The 17,933-nt window shown below is 44.0% G+C and overlaps 1 protein-coding gene across 1 annotated transcript in view; it reads left to right on the forward strand.

The window, feature by feature from the left end:
* LOC129834540 (cingulin-like protein 1) overlaps window positions 1–17,933 on the forward strand; it is a 43,399-nt gene that overhangs the window by 5,197 nt on the left and 20,269 nt on the right. Inside the window, exons 3-9 of the mRNA XM_055899634.1 lie at window positions 87–181; window positions 2,137–2,233; window positions 2,795–2,893; window positions 3,551–3,699; window positions 4,673–4,811; window positions 5,116–5,328; window positions 16,149–16,355. Of these exons, the coding sequence (XP_055755609.1) occupies window positions 87–181; window positions 2,137–2,233; window positions 2,795–2,893; window positions 3,551–3,699; window positions 4,673–4,811; window positions 5,116–5,328; window positions 16,149–16,355 (999 nt within the window). The remainder of the gene's footprint in view (window positions 1–86; window positions 182–2,136; window positions 2,234–2,794; window positions 2,894–3,550; window positions 3,700–4,672; window positions 4,812–5,115; window positions 5,329–16,148; window positions 16,356–17,933) is intronic.

Genomic DNA, 17,933 nt, shown 5'->3' on the forward strand with positions numbered 1-17,933 from the left:
AAATCATTCTCTATTACTACATAACTGCATGTGAAATTATCTGTCAGAACTCTGATGGCTCTCTGCTTATTTCCTCTTGCATCCAGGTGACACCTGATCTTTTGAAAGGTCAGCAGGAGCTTTCACAACAAACACATGAAGAGACGGCAAAACAGATTTTGTTTAATTACCTCAAGGATGGGTGAGTTTTTACTTCACTGATGTAATGTTCCTGGTTCGCTTTTTATTGCACAACAATTTCCAGTTTTACAGCAATGTCCATTAAATCTAAAGGGTATTCATGTTAGATATTTTGTATGAATTGGTAATATATTAATACACTAGTAGGCAACATGATGATGCCATGAGTATCACTTTCACTATGCAGTGGGCAGTAAACTGCACAGTTTAAACATAACATGTGCCAAGTTACACTCTTAAAGCTGCAATATGTAACTTTTTGGGCAACCCAAATTTACATAGAAATTCACATAGAAATATGTGTTATAGCGCTGTCATTCTCATTAAAAGCAAGTCTAAGCAGTGGTAGATCTGTTCTATGTGAGCTATTTCTATGCTTCCCATTCTTAAGTTTTGTTTTTGCCTTTTTTACTTTCGGTTTTGTACACCAGCTTCAAACATCTGAAAGTACAATATTTTTGGTTATGAACAAGATAGATAGTACATTGATTATATACAGTATACTTGCTTCTTTTGCCACATAAACTGAAATTAAGCAAACTATTAAACATTTTGCAAACAGGAAATAGAGGAACAATTTCTACATAGTGCATTTTTAAGAAATGCACCATTTGAAGAAAAAAGCCCCATGGGAGCACTTAAACATTTTTTATCTGAGTCTGACTGTTTGTGATAAAAGTGAAGGAATTTATACTTCCATTCAGTCTCCACCTCCATATCTAAGCTGTGGTCGATGCAGCTGCTTAGTGGTGTTCGTTCCTCTTCCCAGTTCTATTTCTCCCTGTCTCTCTCTCCCTCTCTACTGAGGAATGTAGGGGATCAACCCTGCTCTGCTTATCACCTGATTCTTGATGTTCTCCTTTCACCCGACACTGTAAATCCCATCACTTACAGTAGGGGGAAATGGAGGAGTTATCAGTGGGAAGCATCTCACATAGATACCCTATCAGATTAGTATCTCTATGGTGTACTTCATAGTTTAAGATAGATGAACTGGTAAGGGCGATACATGATGATTTATATTATTAAATAGTAATATGAGGTGCTAGACAGTTTCGTTGTTGTTCAGTACCAAGGTACACCAGCTAAAGTTTGTTTTCACTCTCTGAAAGTTTTATAGCTAGACTAGGTTAAGAGGCTTTTGGGGGGGGGGGGGGGTTACGAAGCTTAAACCAAGTGTGTTCATCAAGAAGCCAAGTCTGAAAGTCCTGTGCATATATCCAATAGGATAACATTTCAATCACAGCACCAGTAAAGTTGGATCTTAGAGTTCCTATCCAATCCCAGGTCAAGTTTTGTGTCTCTCACAGAGCATTGTATCATGGTTGGACTGTACATGTGTGTCCATGGTTTTAGAAGTTTTGCATTTTAAATCCTAAACTTCTAAAGTGCCTCAGTTCCTCAGTGTCTACATTCCATGTGTGCTCCAGGCTTTTTCGATGCCCAGTGAGTTCAGGAAACTGCTTTGGGTGTGTCAGGTCACAGGTCAAGGGTCAGAAGTCAATGGAAAGGAACACAGATGGAAGTGGTGTTCTGACACTGAGTCATCAAAGAAAGGACAAACATTCACCAGCTGAAGGTATAAAACATGAAGGAGGGGGGCTAGAACTCCCCTGTCATGTAGTGGAATGGAATGGAACCTTAGAATCTTTCCCCGGGTTGTGGCCGATCTAGGAAGAGAGAGGGTGCACCCTGCATACAGCCAGGTTCTATAGCAGGGCCAGGGATTCCCCTGCATGTGCCTCCTAATGGATGACCATAATGAGGTTGATCGGGTCGCGAGGTGACACATCAAAGCAGTTGGCCCCCGGCAGAGCAGGAACCAGAACAGTCTGGGATTAGACCCTAATCTGATCCACCTACCACACACAGAGACCCCTCTTTACCCTCAGATCAGCCGAGTGTGGGAGTGCACCTGTGTTCTGACTGTGTGTGTACGTGTGTGTGTGTCCGCAGGAGCACTGATAACGAGGACACCACCAAGAGGAAGGTCAACCTGGTGTTTGAGAAGATCCAGACATTAAAGTCGCGGGCAGCGGGGAGCGACAACAAAGTGAGGCATTGTTGTGGAGTTGTTGTAATTTAACTCAACAAACAGCTAAATCTGTGAGCCTCTTATCTTAGCCTTAGGCCAGAAGCTTTCACTTGGTAAGCAGCATACAACGCACCAGGCTGTGTTTACCTAGCATTGACAACAGCCACTGTCGTTACCACCTCCATCAGTGGAGGCTGGTGGGAGGAGCTATAGGAGGACGCGCTCATTGTAATGGCTGGAATGGAATAAATGGAACAGTATCAAACACATCATACATATGGAAACCACAGGTTTGACTCCGTTCCATATATTCCATTCCAGCCAATACAATGAGCCAGTAGCTCCTCCCCCCAGCCTCCACTTACCGCCATGTATAAACCTGTGCGTTATGGGGAGAAACTAGTCACCACCCTTCCTTTTGTTCACTGAGATCTGCCATGACCCAAAGCAAAACACATGTTTTTGTATTTTACGAAAATAAGACATCTTAGAGTAATGCTATCATGCAAATATATTGTGAGTGGTTTTGAAAAGGTAAATGGATTCAAATATAACTCCTGTCTCTGTTCCCCCTCCCAGTCTCCTGACATGGCTACCCAAGCCAAAGCCCAGGAACAGAGGGTAGCACTGGAGAAGGAAGTTGTTGAACTGAAAAAGCAGCTGGAGGAGCAAACCAAGGTAATACTATGATGCCATGTGTCACGCCCTGACCTTAGAGAGATTTTTATGTCTCTATTTTGGGTTTGGTCAGAGTGTGATTTGGGTGGGCATTCTATGTTCTATTTTCTATGTTTTTGTATTTCTTTGTTTTGGCCAGGTATGGTTCTCAATCAGGGACAGCTGTCTATCGTTGTCTCTGATTGGGAAGCATATTTAGGTAGCCCTTTTCCCTCCTTTCGGTGTGGGAAGTTGTCTTTGTTTCTGGCACTATTGCCCTTAAGCTTCACGGTCGTTTTTGTATTGTTTATTGTTTTGTCGGCGTCATTCTAAATAAAAGGAATATGTACGCTAACCACGCTGCGCTTTGCTCCAGTTCTTTCGACAGCCGTGACACCATGTCAGACATGTTGAACCTAGCTGCTATCTTGGATGTCTGTGCAGGACATGAGAATCCCTGGCTCCCGCCTCTTAAGACACAATAATCCTATTGGTGCTAATACCTAACTTAAGCGGACCAGTAGACATCACAGCCACTGAGTTTGTTGGTTAGATACTGTCAAAACTGTAATTCAGATACTATACTATGAATGTCATGCATTTCATATTTATTTGGTGTGGTGAGAGGAATGGTGTTTTATTAAAGTGTGTGTGTGCGTGTGTCCTTGCGTGTTAAAGAAGCAGATGGGTCTGACTGAGGCACATGAAAAAGCCGGAGCGGAGGTGAAGGACCTGCAGACGGAGCTGGAAAGGAGCCAGGAGGAATGCTCCCGACTGAGGGACAAACTGGCCAAAACAGAGGCTGAGCTCCGCACCACACTGGAGGAGTAAGTGACTGACCACCAGACCAGGGCATACACTGTGAGGCAAGGAGTGACAGGTCGACAAAGCCCGGCTTAAGAAACCAGCACAATGGGGATAATCCTCAGATTTAAGACTCTTATCGGGGGAAAGTTGTTTATCTATGTCTCTTTTTTTTGTGGAGGAGAAAGTTGTAGGTTGTTTTCTGTAGTCACAGGATGATTATAATGTGTTCCTTGGGCTTGCAATCTCTTTTCGGCCATTGAGTTTCTGTCTTTGTCTGAAAATACTGGCCCCCTATAGTTCTCCTTCCCCTCTGGCATTTTGTGTTAATGTACACTGCAGAGTCCCACCAAAGCCCTACAAAGTAGATGTCTGTTGTTAAATGTCTGTTGATGTTGGACTAGTCTGTTAAACCTGGGGATGGATTTGTTGATCCTGATCATGGACAATCACAATAGAGACTGGCCGTCCTGGCGGATGGCAGCTGACAGTGGAGGCCCTGTGGAGCCAGACTCCCCTGTAATCTAATGACATAGAGACGTCTACTGTATGTCATGGACTCCATAGAAATAAGAGACAGAGACAGAGAGGGGCCCGCCTTATTTAGAAAGAATCACTCAACTACTCTCATTCATTGTATAATTGATTCAATTTTTCAAGAATGGATTCTCTATTTTGAAAAAGGTTCATGTCAGTATGTGGGAATAAGTACACTGAGCTGGCGAATAAGTAGTGTTCAGTCTACTTACTCTACATCTGCGTGCATGACCCCCTGTCACTAAACAAACCCTCTCTGTGTTGAAGTAGGCAGGTGGTGTGACTGTGATGTGATTGGTAGATCAGTGCCCAGGTGCTCATCATAGCTCCTGTTAGCCTGGAGAACAGGCGTTTCTGACAGAGCGCAGGTGGTATCGTTCCATTGTGTGAAGCAGGGTGCAGGTGTTCAGGTGATGGTGTGTGTGTTCTGACTGTATGCTGCTCTGTGCGGTCTGGCAGGCTGTTCCAGGTGAAGATGGAGAGGGAGCAGTACCAGACGGAGATCAGGGACCTGCAGGACCAGCTGTCAGAGATGCACGACGAGCTGGATGGCGCCAAGACGGTGGTGACAGACGGAGAGAAGGATGCCATGATGGAGGTAAAACACAGGCCAGGTCCCACAACTCTCAGAGGAGAGAGCGTTGACATAGAGGAGCTTAGCGGCCTGCATGGAAAGGGCTTTGCAGTCCCATAATAACCACCATGTCAATACCATTGTAGTGCCAGTGTTGGTAATGTGTAAACATGTTATTCTTTCTGGCACATTTGCTGAAGCATAATTACTCAGGCAATAATGGCAGTGCTGGAGATTTCTGTGCACGTCACCTGTTGAGGTAGCAGTTAATCTCAGGGTGAGATTTTAGCGAGATACTGTCACCACTTCCTCCTCTCTTCCTATATAGGAGCTGATGCAAATGAAGCTGGACTTACAGGAGGTGCTGCTGGCCAAGGAGGAGCAGGAGGAGGTGCTGAGGAGGAGGGAGAGGGAGTTGACTGCCCTGAAGGGAGCACTGAAGGAGGAGGTTGCCACACACGACCAGGAGGTGGATAAACTGAGGGAGCAGTATGAGAAGGAGATCCGCAAGCTGCAGACGTCTGTGGAGAAGGCCAAACAGGTAACCTAGGACATTCTTGGTACCTTGTGTCATGGTCCCTTGGAGGCTTTGTCTAGTTCCTGGTTGATACGGGGACGTCCCTGAGGACGTTTTTAGGTCGTTCTTTGGACGTTGTGTCATGGTCCCATGGAGGTTTTGTCTAGTTCCCGGTTTGTCCCGGGACGCCACCTGATGGTTGCAAAGAAACGTTCTCCCCCACCAAAAAAAAAATACCCTACTTTCATTATACACCCTACTTTCATTATACATCACCCCTGTTGCCAAGCCCATCAAGGCCCTGATAGGTGGACCACTGTTCTAGTCACAGCTCTTTGTCTTTTTTTTTTTTTTGGGGGGGGGGTCTTTGTCTTTTGGCAATGCTAGGGATACCCACACCACAAACAGTGTTACATATTTAACATGCATGATTACTTTGTGTAGGTTTATTCAATCAGTGATTATTGCTTAACATGTCCTCACCTGGAACATCTTAGTTCATGGAATTCCAATCTTCCTGCTACGCCACCATGTTTGTATCAGTAACTGATTTCACCTGTAGCAGGCCTATTCCTACACCTTGCACTTCAAAGTAAATCTCAGCTCCATTAAAAATACATAGTGATTCAGGAGTAACATTAAAACAGAATAATATGCCCCACCAATATTAGACAAATATAATGAAAACCCAAACTATAATGAAAACCCAAATTGCTGAAATAAGTAAATTAAATCAATGAGAGAATAGTCAGAGGAACTGATAACTAAAAGAGCAGTGTAGATGGCACTCTTTCGCTAAGTGCAGAGATGTATTATAGGTAATGAAGGTGTCAGGGACTTTTAAATTCTACAGACTTTGTGGCGCAGCAGAAAGATCAGCATACCCAAATTTAGAGTTCAATTTCCATTTGGGGTCATTTTCAAAAGTGATCGTGTCAAATGTGATCATATTTTCATTCATTAAAGATTTGTACCATATTAGCTGAACAGCGTACCACTTACCTTAAAACCCCCATATCATTTCATTACTTTACTTATAATGGTTTGGGACACGTGGGACACGTGACAAAACTCTCCAGGAGACCATGACACAATGTCCCAAGAACCTTCATGGGACCATGACACAATATCACAAGAATGCCCGAAAACGGGAAGGCCCCGTTACTAACCAGGAACTAGACAAAACCTCAAGAGGACCATGACATAACATCCCAAGAACATCCTAAAAACATCCCCGGAAAAGGTCCCCCAGAGAACGTTCCCTTGAGTACATCACGCAACGTTTTTAGAAAGTTCTTAGAACGTCAGTGGGATAACGTTGTGTCGAAACCCTTTCGGGATTTAATGGGCACGTCGCCAAATGTCCCCAGGACGTCACCTGTTTTCTGGGTGTATTGATGTTAATGGGAGATTTGGGCAAAGCCTTGAGTATGGCATCATGTGTACTTTGGGTAGTAAAGTGTTTGTTTAGAAGGTTTGTTTGGGAAGGTTTTTGTTGCCATATGTTGCCAGCATCAGTAGATACTCGATAGCTTTGAAGTGAAATGACCAGGAAATTTCGACCAGCTTCAAAGTTGTGCCTCAAAATTAAGCTTAATTTTAGTAACTAACACAATAGGACCGTCTTACCTCAAACAAAAAAATGCTTTAAGTTGTTTTTGTTATGACTGCTGTGTATTGGAATTGGAAAAATAAGATTACGCCCCCATCATTGTCTACCAGCTGTTAAGATATTTCATTTGTTTGGAACAAGTAAATAATGAATGCTATCCAAAGGCCATTGAATTTGTATAACTTTAGTGTTCCATTGTTTATTTATTGAGGAAATGAAACCCGCATTATGTGTTATTATAAGGAAATCAGGCCTTTGTGTTTATTGAGATTAAAATGTTACATACAGTATGCATACTTGAATGAATGTCTGGAAAGTCCTCTAGGGGTTAGTGAATCATTGACTGCATGGTGCCAGTGTTAGAGAATGTCATAGTTCTATACATGAACTGCTCTGCTCCTCTCTCTTCTTGCACTTGCCTAACTGCATTTCACCGCACACACTGTAATAACAACCCCAGCTGAAGGCTGAAAAACAAGTCTGAAAACGGTTAAACTGTGCTGGGCAAAACACTCCCTTCTCTGTAGTTCAGCTGAACCAACCAAGATAAAAAAAAGACTCAGCTATCTGACAGTTAAACTAACTTGTCATCACTTTTCATGGGAACTTATTGGACTCTGTTTACCCTAGATGACATATAGTGTCATTAAGAAGCTTTAGGATGTATTTCATGATGTTGAGGTGTGGTTTTGCTGTAAACAGATTTTACTGGGTGGCTCAACAGGAAGAAAAATATGACCAAACAAAGCCTTTTAAAGACTTGGGAGAGGGGATGGGGAGAGGGAAATGGACTAGTAAAGAGAAGACAGGGTAAGGAAGTGGTAGAGAGAACAGTGAGGTAAGAGCATAAATAGGGCTAATGGAGGAGAGAGGCATAAGAGAACCACACTGACAAGGCTAGAGGAGCATTGTGTTGACTAGGTGTTGCCTGGCTCACATGCTTCCTGTTTGTGTCAGGGCCTGGAAGTCCTCTCCTTGTCCCCAGCTTCCTCCTGCTGTGGTGGGGGTCGACACAGCAGCCAGCCCCTTGTTGTTCTTGCTTGAGGGGAAGAGTTTGTCATCAAGAATTCACCACCAGTGCTTTATAAACAAGTGACAAGATGTCTGACCTTATTGTTACTCAGTATTCAGACAGTTTGGCTGCTATCAGTTTGGGTTTATCTTCAGTAATTTGGGCCTTTCCCTTCAAATACCAATCCATTGTTAGGTTGTCACACACAAAAACTATTTATGGCAGTTTCAGTCTACTGTACTTTTATCCACCAGGCATTGGCAGGATTGAAAGTAATAAACATTTCTGCATGTGAGTGAGCGACCGCACAGCCTGCTGAATTGCTTAGTATAAAGTGTGCACGGTCTGGCATTCATCTGTCCTGTCTCCCATCGAAACGCTGCTCCTCTCTCCTTTGGCCATGAAATGTGCATTGATAGGGCTGCCCCATGCAGAGAATAATGCTGGAAACTGGGGCACTAAATTGTTCCCGTTGCCCGTTAATTGCAGTGGCAAGCCGTCACTAATCTAATGAGCTGTAGTTCATGAGTTGTGCATTTTTCCTCATTGTTCCTCCTCTCTCTCTCTGTTCATCCATTGAAAGGGCAGGGGTAATTGTGGACCTCAGCAGATGAATGATGAGTTTTTTTCACACAATAATAGCAGCAGGGGTTTGAGATATGGTTGGGATATGCTGAATGAAGTGGGTCAGATGTGTTATGGAGTGGACATCTCCTGAAAATATGTATATGTTTGTTTTGTGTCATTACATTTTAGGTTCAATTGTATTTTTATTGAGTTGAAGCATGGTCCATTCTTTAGATGTTAATCTATAGAGGTAGAACCTATAGAGGTCAAACAACAGTATTCATAGAGAATTTATAATCAGACTGTAGCCTTACTGTAAGTTACTTATTGTAGATCAGTTCTGTGGAAGTCAGGTTTTTCACAACAGTGAGACTTGAGGGAATGTGAAAAATGTGAACTGATAAGGTACAGTGAGCAGCGAGAAGGGTGTGTCAGAAAATGTTTCTGGCTGGTTAGAGAATGTGCACCCAGCAGACCCCTTCCCTCCTGCAGATTCTGTTACAGTGCTCCAGCTCTGACCAGTGGGTGGGGTCGGGAGGGGTGGGACGTGACCATGGCTCTTCAGATGGCTGCTGTTATACCCCCTCTCAGGGACATTCCTGTTTCTCAACGCTCTCTGAGGGCCACAACCCCAGACCCCAGACAGCCCCAACCCGTAGTCCCAACCCCAGCCTCTAGTACTAGCCACAGTCCCATTTCCAGGCTCAAACCCCATTCCCAGCTCCAGCCCACTCTCATCCCTCAGCCTTGATCCTCTACCTCCCTCCACCCTACCCATACAGTCATTCCTAAATGAATTATCCACAGTCCCAAGCCTCAGCCCTTATAGCCCTATCTCATACATCCCCTGACACACTGGCAGCTCCATCCCCCAGCTTCTACCCCTCCACTTGAGTGATTCCTGCCTGTCTCTATTTTCTCTGTGACTGACTTCTTTTTGTGTGTAATCATTGAAGCCATATGGCCTGGTAAGCACCTCCTCAGGGCTGTTTGAAGGTAAAGAGTCCCACAGGAGGCAGTGTGTTTCCTCAGTTGATGATAGCGATCTGCTGTGTTCCCTTCCCGGCACTGCTGGAAGGTGAGGATTTACTGGGAAGGGAGGGAGGGATCAAGGGAGGGAGAAATATAGGGATTGATAGAGGGAAGGGATTTCTCTTGAAATCTACCAGCAAAAGAGAGGAATGGGTGTCACAGCCAAAGTTCAGCACTTTTTGTGTCCATCTGTTTGCTCTCATGTTCTTCCCTGTTTGAAGAATTTGCCTTCAAAAAGACTTGGGAGTTAGGACGGCTTCTCAGAATTGTTTAGATGAACTGTGATATCCTGCTACCTGTAATGTTCTGCCCATAAATAGTTTTTCACTGGCTCATTGGATGCACACCCATTTCGGTTGCATCTCCTTGCACAGAGCTGGTTGTTTGTGTTTGTAGTGAGAGAAGTGGTTCCTCTGTCATGTGAGGGTCGTGCCTGTGTGAAAGGAGGCTGTAGCCTGAATTCATGGGCCTATTGTTCCTCTGCTGCGTCACTGCCTTGCAGAGCTGAGCTGGTGGGGAGGGAGCCTACTTTGCCAAAATGCATGCAAGGCTTTGGGGATTCCAACTAATACCCCCAGGAGTGTGGAGTAGAGGGTCAGTGTGCTCAAGACTGTGATGTACCGCAGCTTTAAGACCAGAGGTAGAAAGCTAACTCGCTCACACCAAGACTTAGGAAATATGTGGTTTCTCCACTCAATAGGTTGTTTTGTGTTGGTACATTGCTTTTCAACATCCAACAGAGTAGGGAGTACTGGCAAGTACAGGCAAAGTATTTAGCATGGACTTACTCTCCTGTGGCGTAGTCTGCTCAGGTTGCAAGTGGCACTGGTCACTCTCCCTCCAGCAGGATCTGACCTCCGCTCTGACATTCAAAGCCCAGTCATTTGCCTGTGATTTTCCTCCAGCCCGACCAGGCAGCATGATTCCCCAAGGTCTGGCTTTCGTCCAAGAGTTAAAAGAAGTACTATGCTCAATGTCAGTGTTTTGTCCCAATATAATGACTTTCTGAAGGGTCTTTTGATATTATAATCACTCCGGGTTGGCCTCATATCAACCATTTAAAATCAGAATAGAGTACTGTGTGTGGAATTTTGACATTGTGTCATCCCACTCCCTTCTTTTGAAGCCACTGGCCTTCTGGCGAAGTGCTAAACAGTAATAATGCCACATTCTGGGGAGGCTTGGCGTTTTGTGACAGTAAATGTTAATTCTCTGGTTCCATTTTTTTGACACAAAGGGCCAGTGTCCCTCAAAGCTCTACTGTGACTGCCTTCTCACTGCACTGGCCTATTTAATTCTCTATTAAAGCCAAACCCCCCTGAAATCCTATCATTTGGCCCGGCAATAGAGACTCCATTTAAAAAGGTTTCTGTTTCCATGTCCCGAAGGACAAGACAAGATTTGATTGCTGGCATCTTATGGTGACTGGAGAGATGCCAGTGCTCCTCAAGCAGCAAGTTTTAATTTCCACTGCAAGCTTTTCTCCCAAGCCATCACAAACCTGTCTTTACTAGGCAGACACTAGTCTATGTACCTTTTGTTGGAGAGCATCTCTATTGTAATGCATACCTTCTTGCTGGTGAAACAAACTAAGGCTTATTCATTGCCGGAGAAAAGCTTGAGTGACCTGTGATGCTATTCATTTTCCTTGAAGACAGAATACATGGTGTTGAATACCGTTAACTTGATATCACACAGGATATGACCCGTTCCTGGAAGGACCTTGGTCATCTTTGTGCTTCTATTTAGTCCCGATTGCCTCTCGACTTCCCCTCTTATCCCATATTTACTTTTCCCTCAGGGAGAGCACATGAATGGAAGTCATTTGAAAACAGGACCATAAAACTGAGGCCGCATCAACGTTGGCTCACAGTACCCTCTAAGGTAGACTGAAGTAAACAATTATAAAGGTTGTGGTGTTGAGCATTGATTTTATTCACTTGTGGTTGTGGCCAGTATGTGTCTGTTTGAACGATGTCACCACCAGTGTGTTGTTGCAGCTGGGGTAGAGAGATATCCTGTGTTTCTCTGCATCCTGACCTAGGTCCTGGCTTAGGTAGGGGGAACACTCTGCCCTTCAGCTCCTAACTAAAGCTTTTCTGTCAGGGATGCTGCTGGGACATTATAGCAACTTGACAATGTGTCAGCTCAATCAAAGAAGTGTTGCTTTGTACCTTTCCCAAGGCCATGGTAGAGCAGAGGGAGCAGAACACTGTGGTCCACTATAGTTACATATTTTTGATATACTGTAATCTTACACTGTGAGTGTTACTGTCTGAAATAGGTATTATTTCTAAAACCTTGTGAATGCTTCATGCCCACAACAGTGCACTCATATAAAAGGTTGTGTTCACTGTTGTGAATGCATGTGATAGTAAACACATAAAATGTGTTTAGGGGTGTGTCAGGACTTTTACATTAATCTCTGTAGTATAGATGGCACCAGTTTGTCTGTGACAACCAATCAGAGGGTATGCTACTCACTTACAAGGGCATGAGTACACCACAATCTTTATTTTCAGGATTTGTTGAAAGATTAACATTTTGATTCAGTTAAAAGTCAGATTATACTTTTTTGATGCGTTGTGGATGTCACGACTTCCGCCGAAGTTGGTGCCTCTCCTTGTTCGGGCGGCGTTCGGCCGTCGACGTCACCGGCTTTCTAGCCGCCACGATCTACGTTTCCTTTTCCATTTGTTTTGTCTTGATTGTACACACCTGGTTTCCATTACGTTATAATTTATTCCCTATTTAACCCTCTGGTTCCCACATGGTTTTCTGCGTGTTTGTTCTTTGTTAAGTAGTAGCTCTGTTGTGTCGAGCTGGAATATTTTTCCCTGTATGGTATTTTTTTGTGATTTCCCGAGTAAAGTACGTTGTTACTCAGTTCTGTGTCCTGCGCCTGACTCCGTCCTACCTGCTGCACACTGACTCTTGACAGTGGATTTAGAATGGATTAACTCTCTTGTCATTTTAAAAAGGGATATGTGTGTGCCTATACATGTGAATAGAGTGGGGCTCTGCTGGATGTGGGATTACCCTGGCAGGTTTCTTGTGGACTGTAATTGGTGCAGGAATATCAGCAAACTCCATTGTTTGTTCCCTGGGCTCCAAAGCAGATTCAGCAGGGGTTTGTGTGTGTTCCCAGCAACCTGAGAACACCCTGTAAAAGCTCCGAGCTCACACACTGGGCCATGCATACTTCACTGCATTGTTAGTGCCACTCTTTTTACTGGCCGCACAATGGTAGTTAATGCCTGACTATAGACACACAGTTTAAGAGTACACAAGAGAGCCCTTGAAATTAAACTCTCCAATTGTTAATTTTGAGGCTTTGTAAAAGTCTGAGTGAGTAAAAAATGCCAAACACAAGGAACAATGATCACCAGGGCACCCTGTGAATTTCACCACCCGTGGCTCTTTCTCCCCTACGCCCTCTGGGTGGTAGTGCCCAGACTGGACTCTCAAAGAACCCAGGATGGGAAATGGGACAGTGAAAGAGGGGGTGAGGGGATGTTTGTATGAGAAAAAAACTGAAAACTCAATGAGTCTACATTTTCTGTATGTTCCCCTCCCCCTCAACCTGACCACAGGCCCAGTTGATTAGTTTGAATACAGAGATGATACCACAATCTTCACATATTCTAGCTAAGTAGGCGAAGTGACCTGTAAAACAGTGAGGTTTTTCACACGCTTCTACCCCCTGCTGTCCTTAGATTCTGTACAGTCCTAGACAGGTGAAAGATGTTTGGAAATGCCCAATGTTTTGAAAGAGAACACCGCCTTCATTTACACATTTTAAGCACGTTTTTTGTGTGAAAATATCCTGGTCTGGGATGTAGGTAATTCCAGTGACACCTGCATATCAGTCAGTCTGTCTGTGTACTTGTGCCCCAGCTGACCCATGCAGGGATAAGGGTGTCGGGGAGGGGAACAGGCCCAACAGGCCTCAGTGGGCCCTGGAGGTGGGGTGGTTAATGATCTGTCTTCTCTGCTCCCCCCTCCACTGGGTGACTTTAACCCCTCGCCTCCCACCCTCCGCTCAAACACTGGAACACCAAGCCTCAGTGACCAATGAGGGTCCTCCAACTCACCCAGTGGTGAGGGGATGAGTGAGGGGGCGAGGTGGTCGGACTTTGGACTCTTTCAGCTCTGTGGACAGATAATGAGTCACTAAGGGACCATAGTACAGTGTTTCTAATGACAGATGAGGGGATTTAAACACATTCCCAAGCGCTAAGTCAGTCAGCTTCCTTTTAGGACACCCATTTAGTAAGACATCTGTATCTAACTAAACCTATGACTGATAATCACAGGTCTTGTAATTGAAGTAGTTTCATGTCATTAGCTGTCTGCTATTTATCATGCTGTTTCGTTAGTGAATGGTTTTTCACTCTCCACTGAGTGAGTCAGCATTGGTGCTCACCTGGAGCACAGGGTTTGTGTGTCTTTGTGTGTGTGTGTGTGAAACAGATGTGTCTGTGTGCGTGCGTCAGGTGTGAGCGGAGTATGTGACAGGGACGTGCGTCAGGTGTGTGCAGTGTGTGTATGCATAGGCTTTTCTTGGACTTGTCCAGTGAGAGGTGCCTGTCTGCTTGTCCAGGCGAGGCTAAGGGGAATTGAACCACAGTGTGTTAATCTGCACCGTTTGCCTCTAATCCCCCTGGGAGCAGACATTCCTCCTCATAATGAACAGTCCCTCCCTGCCTGCATACTGTATAACATGAATGGGGAGAAAACTGATAGCCTACATTATAAATTGGGTGGTTTGAGCCCTGAATGCTGATTGGCTGAAAGCCGTGGTATATCAGATCGTAAACCACGGGTATGACAAAACATGTGTTTTTACTGTTCTAATTACGTTGGTAACCAGACCCCATCACCTCCCTGATTACCTTCCCTATATATGTCACTCCCTTTGGTTCCTTCCCCAGGCGTTATTGTTTCTGTTTCATGTCTGTGAGTTGTTCGTGTTTCTTGTTTTGTATTATATTTTCATTTATTTATTAAATTATTCAGTCCCTGAACTTGCTTCCCGACTCTCAGCGCACAATGTTACAATAGCAATAAGGAACCTCAGGGGTTTGTGATATATATATATATATATATATATATATATATATATATATATATATATATATATATATATATATATATATATATATATATATATATATATATATATATATATATATATATATATATATATATATATATATATATATATATATATATATAAAAATAAGAATTTGTTAACTGACTTGCCTAGTTCAATAAAGGTAAAATAAAAAAAAATAAAAAAATATGACCAATAAACCACAGCTAGGGGCTGTATCCAGGCACTCTGCATTGCCTTGTGCATAAGAACAGCCCTTAGCCATGTTATATCGGCCATATACCACACTCCCTCGTGCCTTATTGCTTAAATATAACCTGTGTTTACATAATCATATTTAGTCAATTAAATATAGGCCTAGTACTGTAATGAGAATGGCCAGGAGCCATGTGATCCAACCAGGAAAAACTCTAGGCCTTGGGTATAACTTTGATCTAGGGCTTTTAGTTTCTCCTGGTTAGGGAAAACTCATAGCCTTTGTATCAGTAGTCAACCCCATATGAACGTAAGTTCCTGGTTGTTTCTGTGGAGGCGTGCAGCACGGGTATTCCTCACTGTAGTAAACAGAACAAGAAACTGTCAAACCTGTTGTCTGGCATTCTGTCAAGCATAGCCTCATTTCCAGATATTCTTGCTTTTGAACAAATATGTCGGGAGCCTGGCTGCTACAATATCTTCTTAAACTGTCACATTCAGGATATAAAGTAAATCCCTCTCTGACAGCATCATCACAGCAAAACCTGCTATCTGTTTTTCTATGCAAAACTTAATGCGGGGCTAGATAGTGCTGTGTGTTGTTGTCAGCTAAGAGGTTACATGAAGACAGAATTCAGGTTTCCCCGAGTGCATTGACTGCTGTCCCTTAGGACAGGCTAGCCAGGGCAGGCTCTCCATTGATAAAACTGGGCAGAGGCAAAGCACACAGGGACCTCCTTTCACACTACCCTGCCACAGCAGCCAAGTTCATACAAAGACAGGCTGCCACCAACAGTGGGTCATCTAATTATGGAATTTGATCATGTTTAGTGACAAGCGGTGAACAAGCGAGAGCCATAAGGCTTAAGCAGCAGCCCCACAACTGTACAACTCTGGCAGGTAAAGCTATTGAGACATTGTTGTTGGTCATGCTCAGGGGACTCAGAATGAAGTGGACAGATTTACTGGACTGGACCATTCACCTCAATCTCCCCAGCCTTTTGCAGGTGACATGCTGTCTTTGTGTGGGCCAAGCTACAGCAGTAGAGGCAGTTCAATGGGAGGTGAATGGAGGCTTAGAGTTATTGTCATGCATCCACCTCTTAAATCCCCTTGAGCTTGTCATGAAGGAGTTGTTTTGGGAGTCTCTTTGAGGAGGAGTTGTGAAGGAATTTGAGTTGCCTTGTAAATAAGACCGTAGACTTTTGTTTTTAACCAGTTGTCAAGCCAGTATTGTGTCCTTTTCTGTACAACGTTGCATCTTTCTACGCTGTATTTACTTTGTACTGACCCTTCTGTTTGTTCTCCAGAGCAGTGCTGCAGTGGGCAAGGAGAAGGCTGAAGTGGAGGCAGCCAAGGGGGCAGTGGAGGGCCAGGCGGGACGTCTTAGCCAAGAGGCCGAGAAGCTGAGAAAGCGGGCACAGGAGCTGGAGAACGAAGTGGCCAAACTCAACCGCATCATTGATGATGCCAAGCTACAGGAGAGCAAGCTGGGGGACAGAGTCAGCCGGCTTGAGGTGAAGAACAGAGAAACCTAATGTACTGTAGCAACGGTCATAGAAATTGTTTAAATGTTTTTTAAACAATTTGCATAAATGCAACTGTTGGACAGTGGATGAAGATACTCCAAACTTTTAGAATATGTATAATCCATCACATGAATTATAGTGCATAAAACATTTACTGGCATGGACAAAGGGATTTTGGTGGGAATTCAGGTATTCAATTTATTGTCAAATAAATAAAGAAAAACGTAAATCCACCCATATATACATTATCTTATTGTATCAGTTTTTGTAGATATATACAGTTGAAGTCGGAAGTTTATTTTCTTTTATTTATTTATTTTTATTTACATTTTTACCCCCTTTTCCCCCCAATTTTCGTGGTATCCAATCGCTAGTAATTACTATCTTGTCTCATCGCTACAACTCCCGTACGGGCTCGAGAGAGACGAAGGTCGAAAGCCATGCGTCCTCCGAAGCACAACCCAACCAAGCTGCACTGCTTCTTAACACAGTGCGCCTCCAACCCGGAAGCCAGCCGCACCAATGTGTCGGAGGAAACACCGTGCACCTGGCCCCCTTGGTTAGCGCGCACTGCGCCCGGCCCGCCACAGGAGTTGCTGGAGCGTGATGAGACAAGGATATCCCTACCGGCCAAACCCTCCCTAGGCCGGCTGCGACAGAGCCTGGGCGCGAACCCAGAGACTCTGGTGGCGCAGCTAGCGCTGCCATGCAGTGCCCTAGACCACTGCGCCACCCGGGAGGCCCTTGAAGTCGGAAGTTTACATACATTTAGGTTTTAGTCATTAAAACTCATTTTTCAACCACTCCACAAATTTCTTGTTAAAAAACTATCGTTTTGGCAAGTCGGTAAGGACATCTACTTTGTGCATGACACAAGTAATCTTTCCAACAATTGTTTACAGACAGATTATTTCACTTATAATTCACTGTATCACAATTCCAGTGGGTCAGAAGTTTACATGCACTAAGTTGACTGTGCCTTTAAACAGCTTGGAAATTTTCAGAAAATTATTTCATGGCTTTAGAAGCGTCTGATAGGCTAATTGGCATCATTTGAGTCAATTGGAGGTGTACCTGTGGATGTATTTCAAGGCCTACCTTCAAACTCAGTGCCTCTTTGCTTGACATCATGGGAAAATCAAAAGAAATCAGCCAAGACCTCAGAATTTTTTTGTAGACCTCTGCAATTCTGGTTCATCCTTGGGAGCAATTTTCAAATGCCTGAAGGTACCACGCTCATCTGTACAAACAATATTACACAAGTATGAACACCATGGGACCACGCTGCCGTCATACCGCTCAGGAAGGAGACGCGTTCTGTCTCCTAGAGATGAACGTACTTTGGTGCGAAAAGTGCAAATCAATCCCAGAACAGCAGCAAAGGACCTTGTGAAGATGCTGGAGGAAACAGGTGCAAAAGTATCTATATCCACAGTAAAACGAGTCCTATATCGACATAACCTGAAAGGCCGCTCAGCAAAGAAGAAGCCACTGCTCCAAAACCGCCATAAAAAAGCCAGACTACAGTTTGCAACTGCACATGGGGACAAAGATCGTACTTTTTGG

The sequence above is a fragment of the Salvelinus fontinalis genome, chromosome 35 (assembly GCF_029448725.1).
Source record: "Salvelinus fontinalis isolate EN_2023a chromosome 35, ASM2944872v1, whole genome shotgun sequence".
NCBI lineage: Eukaryota > Metazoa > Chordata > Actinopteri > Salmoniformes > Salmonidae > Salvelinus > Salvelinus fontinalis.